General features: G+C 42.0%; 1 protein-coding gene and 1 long non-coding RNA gene across 4 annotated transcripts in view; one reads left to right on the top strand and one right to left on the bottom strand.

Annotated features, from left to right (window-relative positions):
• The first annotated feature begins 1,021 nt into the window (after nucleotides 1-1,021).
• Nucleotides 1,022-1,674, top strand: LOC115411509 (uncharacterized). Its single transcript, XR_003934225.1, has 2 exons — nucleotides 1,022-1,253; nucleotides 1,297-1,674. It is a non-coding gene; the product is annotated as an uncharacterized LOC115411509 (long non-coding RNA).
• A 14-nt stretch (nucleotides 1,675-1,688) lies between these two features.
• LOC115411480 (NACHT, LRR and PYD domains-containing protein 12-like) overlaps nucleotides 1,689-16,311 on the bottom strand; it is a 51,156-nt gene continuing 36,533 nt past the window's right edge. The window contains exons 11-20 of one of the 3 annotated variants that reach the window (XM_030123629.1): nucleotides 16,173-16,219; nucleotides 13,552-13,697; nucleotides 13,409-13,455; nucleotides 11,886-12,100; nucleotides 11,400-11,722; nucleotides 8,201-8,314; nucleotides 7,974-8,115; nucleotides 6,056-6,123; nucleotides 3,074-3,335; nucleotides 1,689-2,061 (exon numbers count right to left, since the gene is read on the bottom strand). In XM_030123629.1, the coding sequence (XP_029979489.1) occupies nucleotides 3,081-3,335; nucleotides 6,056-6,123; nucleotides 7,974-8,115; nucleotides 8,201-8,314; nucleotides 11,400-11,722; nucleotides 11,886-12,100; nucleotides 13,409-13,455; nucleotides 13,552-13,697; nucleotides 16,173-16,219 (1,357 nt within the window). In that variant the 3' untranslated portion in view covers nucleotides 1,689-2,061; nucleotides 3,074-3,080. The other 2 variants (XM_030123630.1, XM_030123631.1) reach the window with 2 other exon arrangements.

Genomic DNA, 16,311 nt, shown 5'->3' with positions numbered 1-16,311 from the left:
CTCACCAGGACCCCCCTCCACTCACCAGGAGCCCCTCCCCTCACCAGGACCCCCTCCACTCACCACATCACTCCAGTCCTCCAACAGCTCCACTGGCTCCCGGTTCAGTTCCGGATGGAATTTAAAATCCTCCTAATGACATTCAAGGCCATCCATAACCCCGCCCCTCCATAACCCCGCCCCTCCATATCTGTCTGACCTCCTTCATGTTGCCCCTCCCTCTCGTACCCTCAGATCTTCCTCCTCCATCCCCCTCACTGTTCCCTCTGCCCGTCTCACCACCATGTGGACCAGATCATTCAGCCGCTCTGCTCCCCAACTCTGGAACTCCTTGCCACCGGATCTCAGAAACACCCCCCCACCTTAAAAAAACTGGAGAGACATTGTGGAAGAAATTCACAACATGAACAGACTTATTTTTGTCATGAAACTACAGCAAGAAACATGTGAAAATCAATGGAAAAAATGGACAATAAACAGAACGACAACTGACACTATGTTCCAAATGTTAGTGTTGGAAACTTTCAAAAATGAAACAATAAAATATAAGTTTAAAAATCAGACCAGTGTCCCTGTATCTTAGCATCCAAATTCAAAGCTTTGGGAAATGTATCCAGATCCATTTCTTCTGCCCCAGTTCTGTGTATTTATTCTATTACAGAAATAGTCCATGTTTTGCTCATATTCAATCAGATCTGTACAAATTTCAAATTCACACTTGATATCATTGATACTGATTTATTGGATCATCCACTTCCTATCTCTTATAATGGGAAAATTTTTCAAAGTTGCACCAAATCTAGAATCAGATCCGGATCCAAATAATTTCACTAACTTTTGTTGACATCATCATACAGAAGCTGTATACCAAGTTTTAAGTCAATTGGAATTGTAGTTTCAGAGAAGAAGACGATTGAAATTTTTGTAACGGACGACAGACGATGAGGACAACAGCTTACAGCCTGTCGGCCGGTAAACTACGAAAAAGTCCAGCCTGTCTCACCTCTGTTCCTCCTTTGGCTTCGCTGTGGAAATCAGACAATGGTGGAAAACAGGTGGGATCAGCATCTTTTCTGGATCTGTGTGTAGAAGTGGCTTCTGTCTGTGGAAGGTTCTATCTACAGGGTGATCCAAAAACAATGAACCCATTTCATGACGCAATATTTTAATAAGGAAAAGCAACAGAAAACTCCAGCCAAGTCCCAAGTATTCGACTCACAATCAACTTCTATTTCCTGTCGTCCAAGTGTTCAGTGTGTCCACCACCTGCAGCACGGACAACATCAACGCCATAAGAGGATTCCTCCCAGACACGTATCAGCATTTCACCATCCACTGAGTTGATCGCTGTTGTTATTGGATGTTTAAGGTCATCGAGGTTAGCCGTTCAAAGCGTAGAAAACTCCTCTTTCAAACAGTCACTGACTCATTCTATGACGATGTTTGAAAACTGAAGCAACGTGTCATGAAATCGGTTCATTCTTTTTAAATAACCCTGTATGAGTTCATCTTAATTATTGAAATAAAGCCATGTTACAGATGTTCTGTCCGCTGTATTTGTCTTCGAACTGTGATGCATTCATCTGCTGTAAACCATCACATGTTGTGTTAATCATAACTTTTATTCTGAAAACAATAAACACTTTAAACATCAATCCTAGGATCCACTGGTAACCCCCCCCCCCCCCACACACACACACACACACACACACACACACACACACAAAACAAACACAGATGTGAACTAGGCAGTAGAATTCCGTTCAGTTCTACCACAGTCCAATCCTGTCTGTTATCCCCGTATTTACACCCACATCTGTTCTTCTGTTCCTTATGTGTGAAAACTGAAACAGCCTTTTCAAACACCGTCCATGTTTACGTAGAAGACCGCAGCGGTTTGCAGATTCCACAGAAAAACCAAATGGGAGGTTTCACAAACTATTGTTCAGAGCAGAACGTGGTTCCAACATGGGCTGATATATAAATACCAGTCTGAGATTGTAGAAGTGGAACTGGATGAAGTCACATGATGTCTGCAGATGTTCAAAGACCAGGACGAGGCTGTTCGGAAGAAAAAGCACAATCGTATCATCAACATCAAGACGTAGAGACGCATCGGTGACATTCTGACCCACATCACTGATTTAAATAATAACTAGAAGCACTCGGAGAGCGCAGACCTCCGCCAAGGCTGATCAGTGGCCCCCCCCCCCGTGGGCCCCCCCACCCCCGATCACCACCAAAATTTAATAATTTCTTCCTTATCCCATTTCCAACAAACCCTGAAAATTTCATCAAAATCTGTCCATAACTTTTTGAGTTATGTTGCACACTAACGGACAGACAAACAAACAAACAGACAAACAAACCCTGGCAAAAACATAACCTCCTTGGCGGAGGTAATAATAATAATAAAAAAGTGGGTCCTAAAACTAAGCCTTGAGGCACACCTTTGGAGACATTTAAGAAGCTAGTTGAGAGACGACCGCTGAGTCCTCAATAGGGCTGGTAGAAAATATTGATTTTGCAATATATTGCGATATTTCATTTCACAATACTGTATCGATATTAAAAAGTACTGTATCGATATTTGTAGGTATTTATTCAAATGCAGATATGGTAGAGGTTCATTTTTGTTTGTCTTTATTGTTTATATCTTGTTCATTATTATTTAACACGGTTCTATTAAATAATGGTTATTTGAAGCATCCTAAAGGCACTTTTTACTGTCTGAGAGGTAGATGGGAGTTCCTCTGGAAACTAGGAGAATTAGAAATATTTTGTGATATAGCATTAGATCCTGTTCTGATCAAATAAAAATGTGTTTAGTATTTCTACAAATTTTTGGTGTAATTCAATTTTTCCAGGAATTAATCTTAAAAAAAAAGAAAACAAATAATTGCCTTTTTAACAGTATCATGATACATTGTGATATAGCGTATTGTGATACTAGTATTAGGATTTGTATCACATCACCAGATTCTTGCCAATACACAGCCCTAGTCCTCAGTGTATTTATTTCAGAAACCCACTCCAAACATCGTCATATCTCGTTGTTCTCCCTTTGACTGACCTGTTCCTCAGCAGATGTCTGTCAGCTTCTTCACCAGATCAGACCTTCTGATCTTCTGTAAAAGCGTCTTGGTCACCTCCACAGCTCCAGACTCCTCATACGTCTGCACCATCAGATCCACCACAGTCGTCCTCTCTGCATTTTCCAACCTGTGGACTGGGATCGGCTGGACGTTGCCCCTGACGACATACTGGAGGTGAAACTTGAAGGTTTTAAAATCATCTTCTGCCACTTGGTCCAGAATATGGAGGAGGGTTTCAGCCTGAAAGATGATTATAAAAACCACCCAAAGTTAAGGCAGGAGATCAGGTTTTGTGTAAAAACTCAGGTTGAATTAATCAACAGTTGATGCCCAAAATGAACAAGATTTATTCCCATCAAGTGGTCATGGAGTAAAAACTCTACTGAGTCTGTTTGGAGTTCTGGTTTCATTCTGACATCTGCCGTGTCAGACTTTGACTGACAGGTGTGATTGACAGTTCGTTACCAAGTCAGACTTCCACCATTTCTGATCCTATTCCATCAAACAGTCACAAAACTTGTCAAAGTCAATTCAAATATGAGTGAAGTTTGTCCAAACATCAGATCTTCTTCATTTAGATGTTATTTGTTCATTTGTGTTGGATTTAGTTTTTTGTCATTAAACTGATGGTATTTCTATTTTCCACTTGTAAAGGAAACATTTCATTTGCATTCTGACAGATTTTCACTCCTTTGTGGAAGTGCTCCGTCTTTGTTTCCGTGGATGTATGTGGACTTTCCTGCTGCTGTCATTAGGAACTAAACCACACTGGAATTCACATGGAATCCAACCTGGGGACATTTATGCTGCGTTCCAGGCAGGTTTTTCAGCCCGTACAGTCACCACTTCAAGCCACGACTCAGGACTTTGTCACATCAAACTGCCTGAGCGCAAGGAATTGTGGGAGTTAGATGTAAACAAACCGGCACGGCAGACCCAGAGCCCTATAAACACACACACGCCAAATGACAGAAGTTTCTCCTCCTTTAACTCACGAATAATAACTTTAACGAACGTTTATTGGCAGAGTTCAGCTCTACAGAAACTCTGGTTATATTACAAAAGGCTTAGACACTAATGATCACATGACCTCAGCTGACAAACTGAACCAAACACCACCAGGTTCAGCAAAACAACTACAATAAAACCCACTGAGAACCACATTTGGACTAACGTTACCTTATGTTAAAAACTCCATTTGTGGTTATAGAGGTTCAGGGTGGATTCACACCCACTGGTCCGTTTAAAACAGACCAGAGTTCATTTCCTTTCAAAATCCTGACAAACGAAAAAAAACAAACGGAACCAGTCCCCTTCCAGACGGACTCTGGGCCGGGTCACTTCTGCTGTGAATAGAACCGTCCTCCAGCCCAAACAAACCAAGGAACCATGAGTCTATTTGTGCTTGATGAGCCACCGTAGCTGAGCCTCATGGGTATTCAGAGCTAACAGCAGCATGAGCCGTGGACAGACGTGGACCAATGAGGACACTGAATGTCTCATGGTCATTTGGTCACATGTCCATATTACCAGACTGACTCCAATCAGCTGTTCATGACAGTTGATATTATTTTTGTAAATTTGTGTCTGTAAAAATAGAACACATATTCCAAAAACGCTAACTGTACGTAGGACCTCCTCGTATGTTTTCATCAACACCCGCCGTCTCTGATTCACCCCGCCCCTGACTTTTCTGTCCTATGCCAGCACAGTTTGTCACATGTGTGCTTCTGTTTACAAATTTTGGTCCACGAGCAAAAAGTGCAATGAGAATGCGATCTGCCCCAAAGGGAAAAAATAAAGTCTGCATTCAGTCCAAACCAAATAAGCAGACCAAAGGACTGTCCAGGTGTGAACACAGCCTGAATCTCAACAGCTGGCCACGTCAAGCTAGCTAACTATCGGGCTACAGCTGAAAATCCAACATAACAGTAGTTTAAGATATAAATGTATACAAACGCTAACACATACCAAAGAAAACAGAATTTAAACCATAAATGTCGCTAATAAAGGAAATACGCTTGATCAAATGAAAGATGACAATATCTTATTAACGTAGCGCAGGAGTTGCTATAAAAGTAAAAATGAATGTGTTCGATGCAGCTACACTCAGTGTTTGGAACTATTAACCCCTCCATAACCTGGAAGAAGGTCCATATTTCGTTCGGCATTTTTTGCAGCGGGAGTCTATGGAAGTGTCCTGACTGTTCATATCGAAGGCTCTGGGCAGACCGTACGGGGCTTATGCTCATTTATAGTCATTTCTATCCCAGGGGAGTTTGTTCTTTGCTTATTTGAGAGAAACAGGAGGAAAAACGGTGCATAAGGCAAGAGAAGCTCTTCTACCTTTTGTTACGTTATTTGTATATTTGGATGTGAATTTGGTATGAATTTATTCTTGCACTCAGTGGGCTGAAAACTAGCTAACGCTAGAGCAGCTGCTGATTATGCAGAACATTTACAGATAAATAACATTAGAGCAATACCTTATTTTAATAAACAATTAGCATAAACACCACATCCATGGGGGTCACCATTGTAGTTTCACGGGCTACGTGACGTCAAAGCGCGGAACTGGGAGAACATGGATCTAGTACGAGTTCGAAGGTGGGAAGTCACGGGTTTGACGGCCATTCCAGTGGATTTTCACCGATAAACGGTTGGAAAAACAAGGGTCAAAGGTTACCTGGAACGCAGCATTAGTCTGGTTTATCAGCTTTGTCAAGATGAACGTCTACAGAGTAGTTCGTTAAAGTAGATTTAAAGGATTTATCAGATACTTTCCAGTCAGTATTTGTGTCAAAAGCAGGATAATGTACAAGGAGTTGGTGTTTATAGTGAAATAACCCCAGGTGGTGGATGCAGAACCGGACATGAGGCAGAGGTTTATTCACTATAATGAGCGACTCGCTGTACATGATCCCAGGATTGGACACATGATTAACAAAGTCAAACTGAACTGTAGACGACTGCTCCTCTGGTGAGATGTTCTGCACAGCCCTCGGTAGATTTTCCTCAGTTCCAGGACCTGAAAGTGACAACATTGGTTCAGTTCACATCTGGATCTCAGACCTGTCGAGTCCAGACACAAAGTCAGTATGTACTATAGACACTGAAAACAGCAATAAACCCGTTAGCCTAGCAACACTACTGAACCAAACAACCCATAATGCAATGCTCTGTATTTAAACCTACGCTTGGCACATTTAAAATGAATATTACTGGTATGAGGAAGTTAATGAGTTGATTTCATTATGTGATCAATATGAGTCACATGACAAAAAACTTACAACCCCAAACATGACAAAGTTGGAACACAATAAAAACTAAAATGAAAACAGAAGGAGGTGACGTTCAAATGTCCCTGTTTCATTGTCAACGATATAAACACAACATATTTTACTTGATTGAACTAGTGAATATTCGTCCATTCCACCAAGAAGAAGATGGTTCAGAACAAAAGCAGCATCCAAGAAAAGGGCTAGACCTTTAAAACCAAAGACCAACAAATGTATGAGAAAAGGATCTGATACGGATCTGAAGGGTTTGGACCAGAGTACATCTAGAGCCAGCATTCATCCAGACCCCACAGAACCACATGGGTCTGTGGAACTGCAGAACCTTTGACCAGATCCAGTGTCATGGACTTCTCTGAGGTGTCTGGGATGGACCAGGACTCAGTGGAAACTAAAAGAACCATCCAAACCAGTACCAGCAACAAATCCAGGAAATAGGACCTGTCCAGGTCTGGGGTCAAAGGTCATTAAAGCTGAAAAGTCCAATGAGGGTTTGGATCAACACCTGCTCCATGTACATTTCCACCAGACCACGTAAAACCATATTGTGGAGACATTCCAAAGACCTGGTGAGAAAGAGAAGGGTTCTGGTCCTGGACTGGCCTGATGTGGTCCACACTGGTCCATGATAGAGAATGTGTGGAGCATCTGGAATCACAACGAAGACCCTGAACTGTTGAACTGTTGAACACCTAATGAGAAAAACTGAAACTGAAATACTTCATCATTTGGAGTCTTCAGTCCATGAGTGTGTACAAAGTCCTGAGGAACAACATGGACAAAAAGTCCATGTTTCCAAGAGGCTGCAAAACCAAAACACATTAATCCAAGTACAACGAGGAGCAGTGGAGACACCCAGGGACCGACTCCAGGTCTAAACCAGAACCACACCGACAGGAGAGTTAACCTAGCATACATGTTTTTGATAGTGGGGAAAAGCAAATGACCTGAAGAAACCTGCAGAACATGAGGAGAACATGCCAACTCCACAGAGACGGGCCCTGGTCTGGGAGGCGCCCTATTGTCAGAAGGTCCGTTAGTCAGAAAAGGGTTAGGGTTAGATTTATCAACTAAATCCAAACTCATTTTCTGACAGTCAGCTGGGCACCCCCTGGTCCAACTGGGTTTGATATTCACCAGTTCAAGAAGTGGACAATTTTGTACCGTCGCAACTTTTTCTTGAATTTGTCTCATCTGGAATATGACGAATGGATGCATATTTACAAAAGAAATGAAACCAACCAAACTAAACATGACATCAGTCGTGTTCATACGTCAGCAATGAAACAGGAGTCAAACACCATTTTAAAGTCTCTGTTTTCTGAGTTGTGTTCTTCATACCTTCTATCACTACTTCTATTCAAAGGTCTTCTGTGGGATTAGGACAGTAAAGCTCTGCTCTGGTGTGTGCTGGCTTTCCATCGTCTGGTGGTGACGTCGTAGAATAGAATTCTAATCCTACTGTTTCCACCACAGCCCCATCTACACCATGTGGACCATTGGCTAATAATGTGACATTGTGTCTGGTGTGTGTGAAGTATGTGATTCAGTCTGTCCTCAGGTGGACAAATAAATGTCTTACCAGGAAGATCCACCTCATGCGTCCACACATCTGAATTTTCTTGGTCTCGGATCGTTAGAGTCACTTCTTCTGTGTTTGTTGGCAGGCGAATCTCAAACATTTTGTGATAATTTGGACCAAAGTTCAGGTCAAACCTGTTTTCCTGCAACAAGCAACAAATGTGTGGATTTGAGATGGTGTCCAAAGTCAAATGTAGGAGTAGTTGAATTCATGAGCTTTGTCCTCACCTTGGGCTGTATCAGACAGGCTTCAGGACACTCAACCCTGTATTTGTGATTTGTGATGAGGTCACATTGAGGCGTTACGTCGATGTACAAGGCATCAGGCCATTGTTGTTGCACCTTCAGAGACATTAGGAGCATTTCATTAGCAACTGATTTAACCCCATCAGTAAATGAATTGTTTCCAAGTTCAGAATGATTCACAACTTCACATCTGTAACTTCTACCATCTGCTTTAAGATCTGTACATGTGACAGCAAGAGTTTTTCTGAACCAGGGAACAGGGGCGCTGCGCCCTTTTACTTTCGGCTAGCGCCCCCTTACTGAAATTTACAACATTATTACACTTCTAACAGAAGAATAAGTTACTCTTCGATTGGTTGTAGGAGTGAAATGATTCCTCGAATAATTCGAGTACTTTGATTACAAAAAATGATCGAGGAATATTCTCTGCCTCGAGGAATCACTTATTTAATTGTAAAGCTCAAAGCACAGCATTTCACACAGACTATTTAATGTGTCACAACGCGCCTACGTTACTCACACAAAGGAAGATGACGGAGGACGCGGAAGTATTCGGATGAAGCAGTGGGAAGATAGAAGAAGCAGGCATAGACAGGCGAGTCAATACAGCAATGACGACGAAAGACAAAAAAACATAATAAAAAAGACAGAAAATGTCGTTAGTGTGGAAGCATTTCAGACTGAACAGCAGGTGAACACTGTGTCATGTATCCGTTGTAACACGGCCCTTCCATACCACAACATCACATCTGTGATGTACCATCTTCTCATAAAACACCCAGAATGGAGCGGAGGACCCCAGAGAAAATAAAATTAACGTAGCACAAATCAATGAGATTAACGTTAATGCACCTTACTAACATAACGGAGGGCTAGGTTTGTGTTCATTATGGAACTGTCCAATGTGTGGAGAGTTTATTATGATTTTCACAAGCAGAGATTTAGGCAGCGAGCCGTGATTTGAACGGTTAATTTCCCAAAAGCACGGCCAAAATGGTGCACGGCTTGCTGAAAGCTTTTTCTTACCTTGTCACGGCCAAATTTGAAAATGAAGCTGGATTAACTGGATGTGCACGTGTGTGGGTTATAGGTTATGAGACAGACAGATAAGGTGGGGGGGGGGGGCATTGCCTTGATTGTCCTGAATTTCGCAGAAATGTGTCAAACTGTTCATACATGGACTCGTTCACAGTTCCTGTTCAGATGTTCTTGTCTCTTTTCTGCCACAACACATTCCTGTTCAGTCTAAACTGTAAATTCTGAAACTTACAGCTGCCAAAGTTCAGTTGCACATCAAAAAGGTAATGTTTACGCTTTTTTTTAAATTATTAATGCCTTTTATGTTTGATACTTACAAGAAATACTAAGTTGAAAGTAATTAAATTTTATTTATTTTTATTTGTATTTGCAGTTGCCTCTGAAAATGTTTCTAGTCAAGAAAATACATTTTGTTGCGTATGCACCATATCAATGTAACAAATAAAACTGTTATCAAAAAAAATAAAAAGGAAACCAATTGGTCCTTCATTAAGTGAAATACCTTATTTCCTCTTGTGTATTTATAACTGCTCTTTAACCAAGCAAAAATAAGTTTTATCCGATTACTCAATTAATCATTTCAGTAGAATACTCGAATACTAAAATATTCGACAGCTGCAGCCCTAATTGGTTGATTTAAAAAATTGCAGGAGGTCCACTAGAGTTACAATATCCCTCTCAGATAGCCTCAAAATGTTCCACTTTTACCTCAGTTTTTCAAAAGGGAAACTCCCCCTTCTGCCTTTGTTCGATTTTTTTATACATTTGCAGCAAGGGAAACTCACACTGCACCCCCCGCCACTTAGTCGCTTCGCTCCCTCACCTACCTGTGCTCCCTCTTACTAATTTTTTCTAGAAAACCCCTGGGCACTATGGGCAGACTTTTTTTTTAAACCCCCATCGGAGGACAACTTCATTTTTATTTACAGCTTGTGTTAAAGTAACAATCTGAAACGTTATATTCACATGTTCATCCATTTCTTGCCTGTATACATGTACACAGAGGGAGGGCTCACATAGACAGAAGTACAGAGGGACAGGACGAGACAAGACAGTGGGACAAAACAGACAGAAGACAAAACAGACAGAAGACAAGACAGACAGAAGACAAGACAGTGGGACAAACCAGCTCAGTGGTTGTTGTTGACAACGTAACCAAACATGTCAAAGACATGACAACAAGTAAGACAGGACAAAAGCAGATACTGATTACATATTTATCATTATACATTGGTGTGTGTGTGTGTGTGTGTGTGTGTGTGTGTGTGTGTGTGTGTGTGTGTGAGGAAAGGGGACTAAACACAAAGGGGTTCTGCTGCTGGGTGTTGAATGGTGGTGGTTGGGTTTAGGTTCTCCAGTGAAATGTGTGCTAAAAGGGGGAGGAGAGGAGAGAGTGGAGGGGGGAGAAAAGGGGAGAAGAAAAGTGGCAAAGACCCCCACAGGAGAACACCAACAACACCACTAACAACAACCATGGGGACAACCACAATGGAAACAACAACCAAAACAAAAACCGAACAAACTGGGCAGAGGGAAAAAAAGAAAGAAAAAGAAAGGAAATTTAAATAGAATAAAGTTAGTTAAGTAAGACCTGCCCAATGAGAAATACAGGAGAAGAAAACATGACTAGAACACCACAAACAACGACAGCACAAACCCCAGAAACAGATCCACACCACATCAGCTGACCTCACCAATCCCCTACACCAGTGCAAAGCAACGAGAACAAGACAGAGAGACGGAGGTGCACCCAGTGATGAACACATCCATGCAACCGCAACCTGTCCAAGGACCGGGGGCCAAAAAAGAGGGTCCCCAGGCCCAGCCAATGAGCAGACAACACAGAGAAGGGGATCCAGCCCCCCCAGGGGGACAGGGACGCCAGCCGCCGACCCCCCCGCTGGGCACTGGCTACCTGGGGGCTAGCAAGGCGCAGGTCCCCAAGTCCCATGAGCCCAGGAGCCACCTGCCCCCCCTCACCCAGCACACCAGGTAACCCTAGCATGATACGTGGTCTTGTGAGACCCAGTATCTATTCCAGATATGTTTATTAGTTGGGGGAAGTGCAGCTGAAAAGGTTTATTTTTTTTTAGATTTTTTTACATTTGCAGCTTTAACTATGAAATTTGGACTAAAAACTTACAAAAGTCTTTACATCTTCCACAGGGACGTTGACTGGCAGTAGTAACACGTCTAGTTTTTGTCTTTGTTTTCTTGGGTTTGGTGGTTTGAGGAACAGCAGAACTTGGCCAAGGACTGATCTGCTGCATTGACTGGTGGATTCATCCATCTGACCGCCAACGGAGATCAAGTTTTGAATCCTCTCCCAAACCCAGACGAGGCCAAACACAGACAGATGTGGGACGTCGATGACCACATGAGTGTCTGTGATCTCCAGAGGTTCAATGAACTCCATTCCATCATCAGTGATGTGGACGACAGACAGCAGGCTTTTAGAGCGTTGACCTGCAAAAACACACAGCCTTCAGTTTTCATTCACAACCACCTCACCACAGTGTGTGAACAGATGAACCTGAGGATGGAGTGGGTTCATGTTGTGTCTGTGAGGAGCTCTTCGTCCTCTGGCAGACGTCGGCAGGACCGCGGTTCAGCTGTTGAACTTCCTTACCGGGTTTTGTCTCACAGTGTGGGAGGTGGAGCTGACAAACGGCGTTCTCAGGACTGTCGATACTGAACAGCGGCCCTGCAGGCGTCCTGCCGGCTGACCGGAGGAGGGGCTCATCCCATTGGACGGTCCTGTACACCAGCCCCGCCTCCCGAGTCACAACGAACACCAATCCAGTCCAAGTACAACGGAAGGCACCTGAATGAGGACACCTGAACCTGGGAGACACAGAGCGGTCCTATTACTGTCCTCTGTCCACGTGGAGGCTGCAGGTTTAACGTCCTCAGTCAGTCATCGACGCTGTCTTTGTCTCAACATTCAACGTCTGAAAACAAGACTCTGCATTAAAGGTAGAGTCCAAGATCCTGGAAAAACAGTTCAAGGAAGCTACATTTTGACAATACACAATTCAAAAGTCCAAATGCCTCCAGAGTACCGAAACGCGCAATGCTTGTTCCCGAGGGTTCACAAGCGCTGAACAGCATCAACCCCCCCCAGTCCGCAGATCTATGCGTCTGAATTCAGGTCTGCAGGTGCGTCTGTTCATCAGTATATTAGATCAGAAGTTGGACTTGTTATTTTGCTACGTGTTCTAAGTAATCTCAATCTGGTAAGAACAGCTAATTGCAGTACAACTGATGTCAGACTAACAGCCCATGACAGTTTGCTTTGAACGCTGTAATCTGTTCATTTCACTATAATGTTTGTTGGCAGAACAGCTCCAGTTCAAACCTATCTAACTACCGTTACATTTCCTAGTGATTTATGTTAGTGATAAAACAGCGTACCAATGAATTTTCCATCCTAATATAACTAATATAGCCAAGCTCTGACTGTTTCCTGTACAAGTGTTCCCAGACTCAGAATGTGCAATTCGTGCACAGAGAGGGGTACACACAGAGGGGGGAGGGACAAACGGCAGTTGAGTTTGATAGACATATCACAATTCAGTTATTTCGATGGGTCGGTTAAAATGATTGGATGGTGTTTTTTCAGTCCTGTCCATTCCACAGGTGATGAACATTTTTTATTTTTGAGTTAAAGTATTTAATTAATTGGTGTGAAGGGGATTTTAAGCAATATAGTAAAAAATGCTCCAGGAAAACGTCTCCTAACCCACCTTTAAACCTTCGCTGATCAGTAACTATGGTTTTAGCTTCTAGTTCTTCTGAAATCATGACAAACCCAGTCTTCATCAGGCCTTTGACTTACTGAACAATTTGGTGATTAAACTGGACTTTGTGTGGTGTTTTTAAAGTCAGAGGAACAAACTGTATTTCTGGACTAAATGTGAATGGAACAGCTGCGACAGGATGAACACTAGAAACTGAAGAACGAGTGTTGAAAGCATAAACACTGAAAGGGACACAACTGACGCATTTCATCACAACTCCATACCAGTCCATGTCTTGGGTTTTCATCAAGGAAATCACATGAAAACTGTGAATCGTTGAAGACAGAATCTGAACAGTTCTCCTTAAAGCCCTGACATATGATGGGTGTTGTGTATTTGGACGTTTGGTTACCTGTATGAAGTGAGTCCAGACTCAGCTGATACTTCAGGTGTGAACTCCTAGAAATGACAAAGGTCCAGTTTTAGTTCAGTCCATGTCCTGGTTCATGACTTTACCGTCGTTTGTCCAAATGGTTGTCCGTTCTATGGCTGTACCTCCCAGGTGGACGCTCCAGCCTGAACCTCTGTGCAGACAAGCTGCTGCTTCTCTGGATCTGCAGGATTCAGGTGAGGGTCTCGGTCCACACAGTCCTGTCCGCCGTCCTCCACCTCCTTCAGGTCTGAGTCTGATGTGGACGGACCTGGGGGGTGAAGAGAGTCAGCAGACATCAAACTCACATGTGGACCTTCTTTTAACCCAATAAAATGACACATGGTCGTCCTCAGTCTCAGGGGGTTTTCACAACTGGACATCTGACACAAGGTTCATATTTGATCATATTCTTTACATTTCGTCACAGGTGTTAACTGGCTTGGATTTGTTGCTCTAATAAAAACACTCCCTCATTTTTAATTCATCTTTCATTTGTTCTCCGTCTTACGTTTATCGGTTCTGAATGCCTTGCATTATGTCCTTTTACGGTTCTGAAAGTCCAAAAAGTGTTGTAACACTGTAAATGAACCACAACCATGTTTCAGTTGGATTCTGACCGAGGGTTCCTCTTTTGTTCGGTTTGGTCTGAGGGAAGTTTCACAACATCAGTTTAGTTTAGGGGCGGCTGTGGCTCAGGTGGTAGAGCGGGTCATCCAATAACCGAAGGGTTGGCGGTTCAAATCCTGCTCTGTCCTAGTCAGTCTGTTGTGTCCTTGGGCAAGACACTTCACCCTCCCTGCCTCCAGTGCCACCCACACTGGTGTGTGAGTGTTTGGTGGTGGTTGGAGGGGCTGTAGGCGCGAATTGGCAGCCACACTTCTGTCAGTCTGCCCCAGGGCAGCTGTGGATACAGATGTAGTTTACCACCACCAGAGGGAGAATGTGAGAGTGAATGAATAATGGGTCAATAATGTAAAGCACTTTGGGTGTCTAGAAAAGCACTATATAAATCCAACCCATTATTATTATTACTATTATTATTATTAGTTTCAGATCAAACAGAAATGTCAGCAGATCCGGTTCCAATGAAGTAAGTGTGAAACCACCAGTGATTTACAAGTTTAGAAATAATTATTAGAACCCTTGTACTTCTGCAGAAATTAGTACAACAGCTGCAGCATTAATATGTTAATATGTTGGAAGCCCATCACCTAAAAAAAAACTACAGGAGTGCACTGAAGATATTAAAAACTGGATGACCAACAACTTTCTGCTATTAAACTCAGACTAAACACAAGTCTCTCTCTCTCTCTCTCTCTCTCTCTCTCTGTCTCTCTCTCTAACCCTTTATCTGCTCATGTCAGTGGTCCATCCTCCAGAGTCGGGGTCTACTCCAGGTTTCTACCTGTTAAAGGTCGGTTTTCCTTCCACTGTCACCAAGTGTTTACTGCTGGAGGATTCTGTACATTGGTTTAAGAGTCTGGTTTATTCCAGCTCTAAATGTAAAGTGTCATGAGATAAGTTTTGTTATGATGTGACGCTGTATAACTGGGTTCATCTGTGAAACTGGTTCTAAAAACAGGACATGGGGCTAAAAACTCAAACCAGATGTAGACGAATGTTCTGAAGCAGGTTTGGAAACACTTTGGGTTGATTTTAAAAAGAAATACTTACTAAGATAAAATAGAAACTATTTTTCAGATAAAACACATTTTTATATTATTTACATTATTTTTATACATAAATTCACATGTAACAGTAAAAAGGAAATGAAAATTACAAGCTACAATTTTTTGAATATCTCTTTATTCTCTCACAGGTGCATTTTGGGAATTGAAGTAATTATTCAAGGCAGAGTGTTTCACAAAAATGGCCGCTGTTACAAAAATCACCTGTGATTTATATGCGTTTAAATGTTCAGGTTCTGTATGTAACACCAGTGGACACAATGGGTTCCACACCAAACCTGGAATGAGACTGAGACTGATGCCAAACCCACATGTGTGGATTAGAAAAACCACTAGGATCCACACAGTGAACACAGTGTCTGTATTTAGAGTCTATAGAAGAGCATTTACACACATGTTTACACATCTAATGCACTGACACCTACGGAGATTTAATGTCCATATTTGGGTCCTATTTATGGACCCAATATTTGATTATAAATTCATTAATTATGGGATGGCTCAGAGCAAGAGGATAATTTTTTGTGCATTTATCTGTGGTCATTAGGTCCATCCTGGGGTAAATCTGTCTACATTTACCTTTTATTATTGGGTCTGAAAAGATGGAAAAGTGACATATACTAAAATAAACCCAATTTTATGGAAAGACTGAAAAAAAACCCATTTGATTTAATTTTTACTGATAAAACTGAGATTGGTCATAATTATTCAAAATTCAACATATTTCTTTATAAAATTAAATATTTGATATATTTTTTTAACCAGATATTTTGCCTCACATTTGGACAGAATACTGATGTCTTTTCAAGTCACATTTATCAGAAATGTTGGTATTTTACTACTTTATCTCAACTGTCTAATATTACTTTTCAAAGCTGTATCTGTATTTTGACCATGTTTCCTGTTGTTCTATATTGGAAAATAGTAACAATAATTCATTCACCCATATATAAAAGCACTGTAGTGATTGATCAGAGCAGTCAGACATGAAGGTGCTGAGCAGGTCTCTGATAGAAGGAAGAAAGTCAACGAGTTGAACGGACACTTGTACTCACACTGCTCATGTTCGTCAGATGTAGTTCTGCTTTTGCTTTCATCTACCCTGTGTCATAAACAAACACAGATTATTTCATTACTCAGACTCTGGACCCAGTGTGGATCAGTGTAATATCAGCTCTTGGTCTGCTTTCACAC

Source organism: Sphaeramia orbicularis, chromosome 20 (assembly GCF_902148855.1).
Source record: "Sphaeramia orbicularis chromosome 20, fSphaOr1.1, whole genome shotgun sequence".
Taxonomy (NCBI): Eukaryota; Metazoa; Chordata; class Actinopteri; order Kurtiformes; family Apogonidae; genus Sphaeramia; species Sphaeramia orbicularis.
Note: the sequence above shows the minus strand (reverse complement) of the source record. Positions and strands in the feature narration are given on the sequence as shown.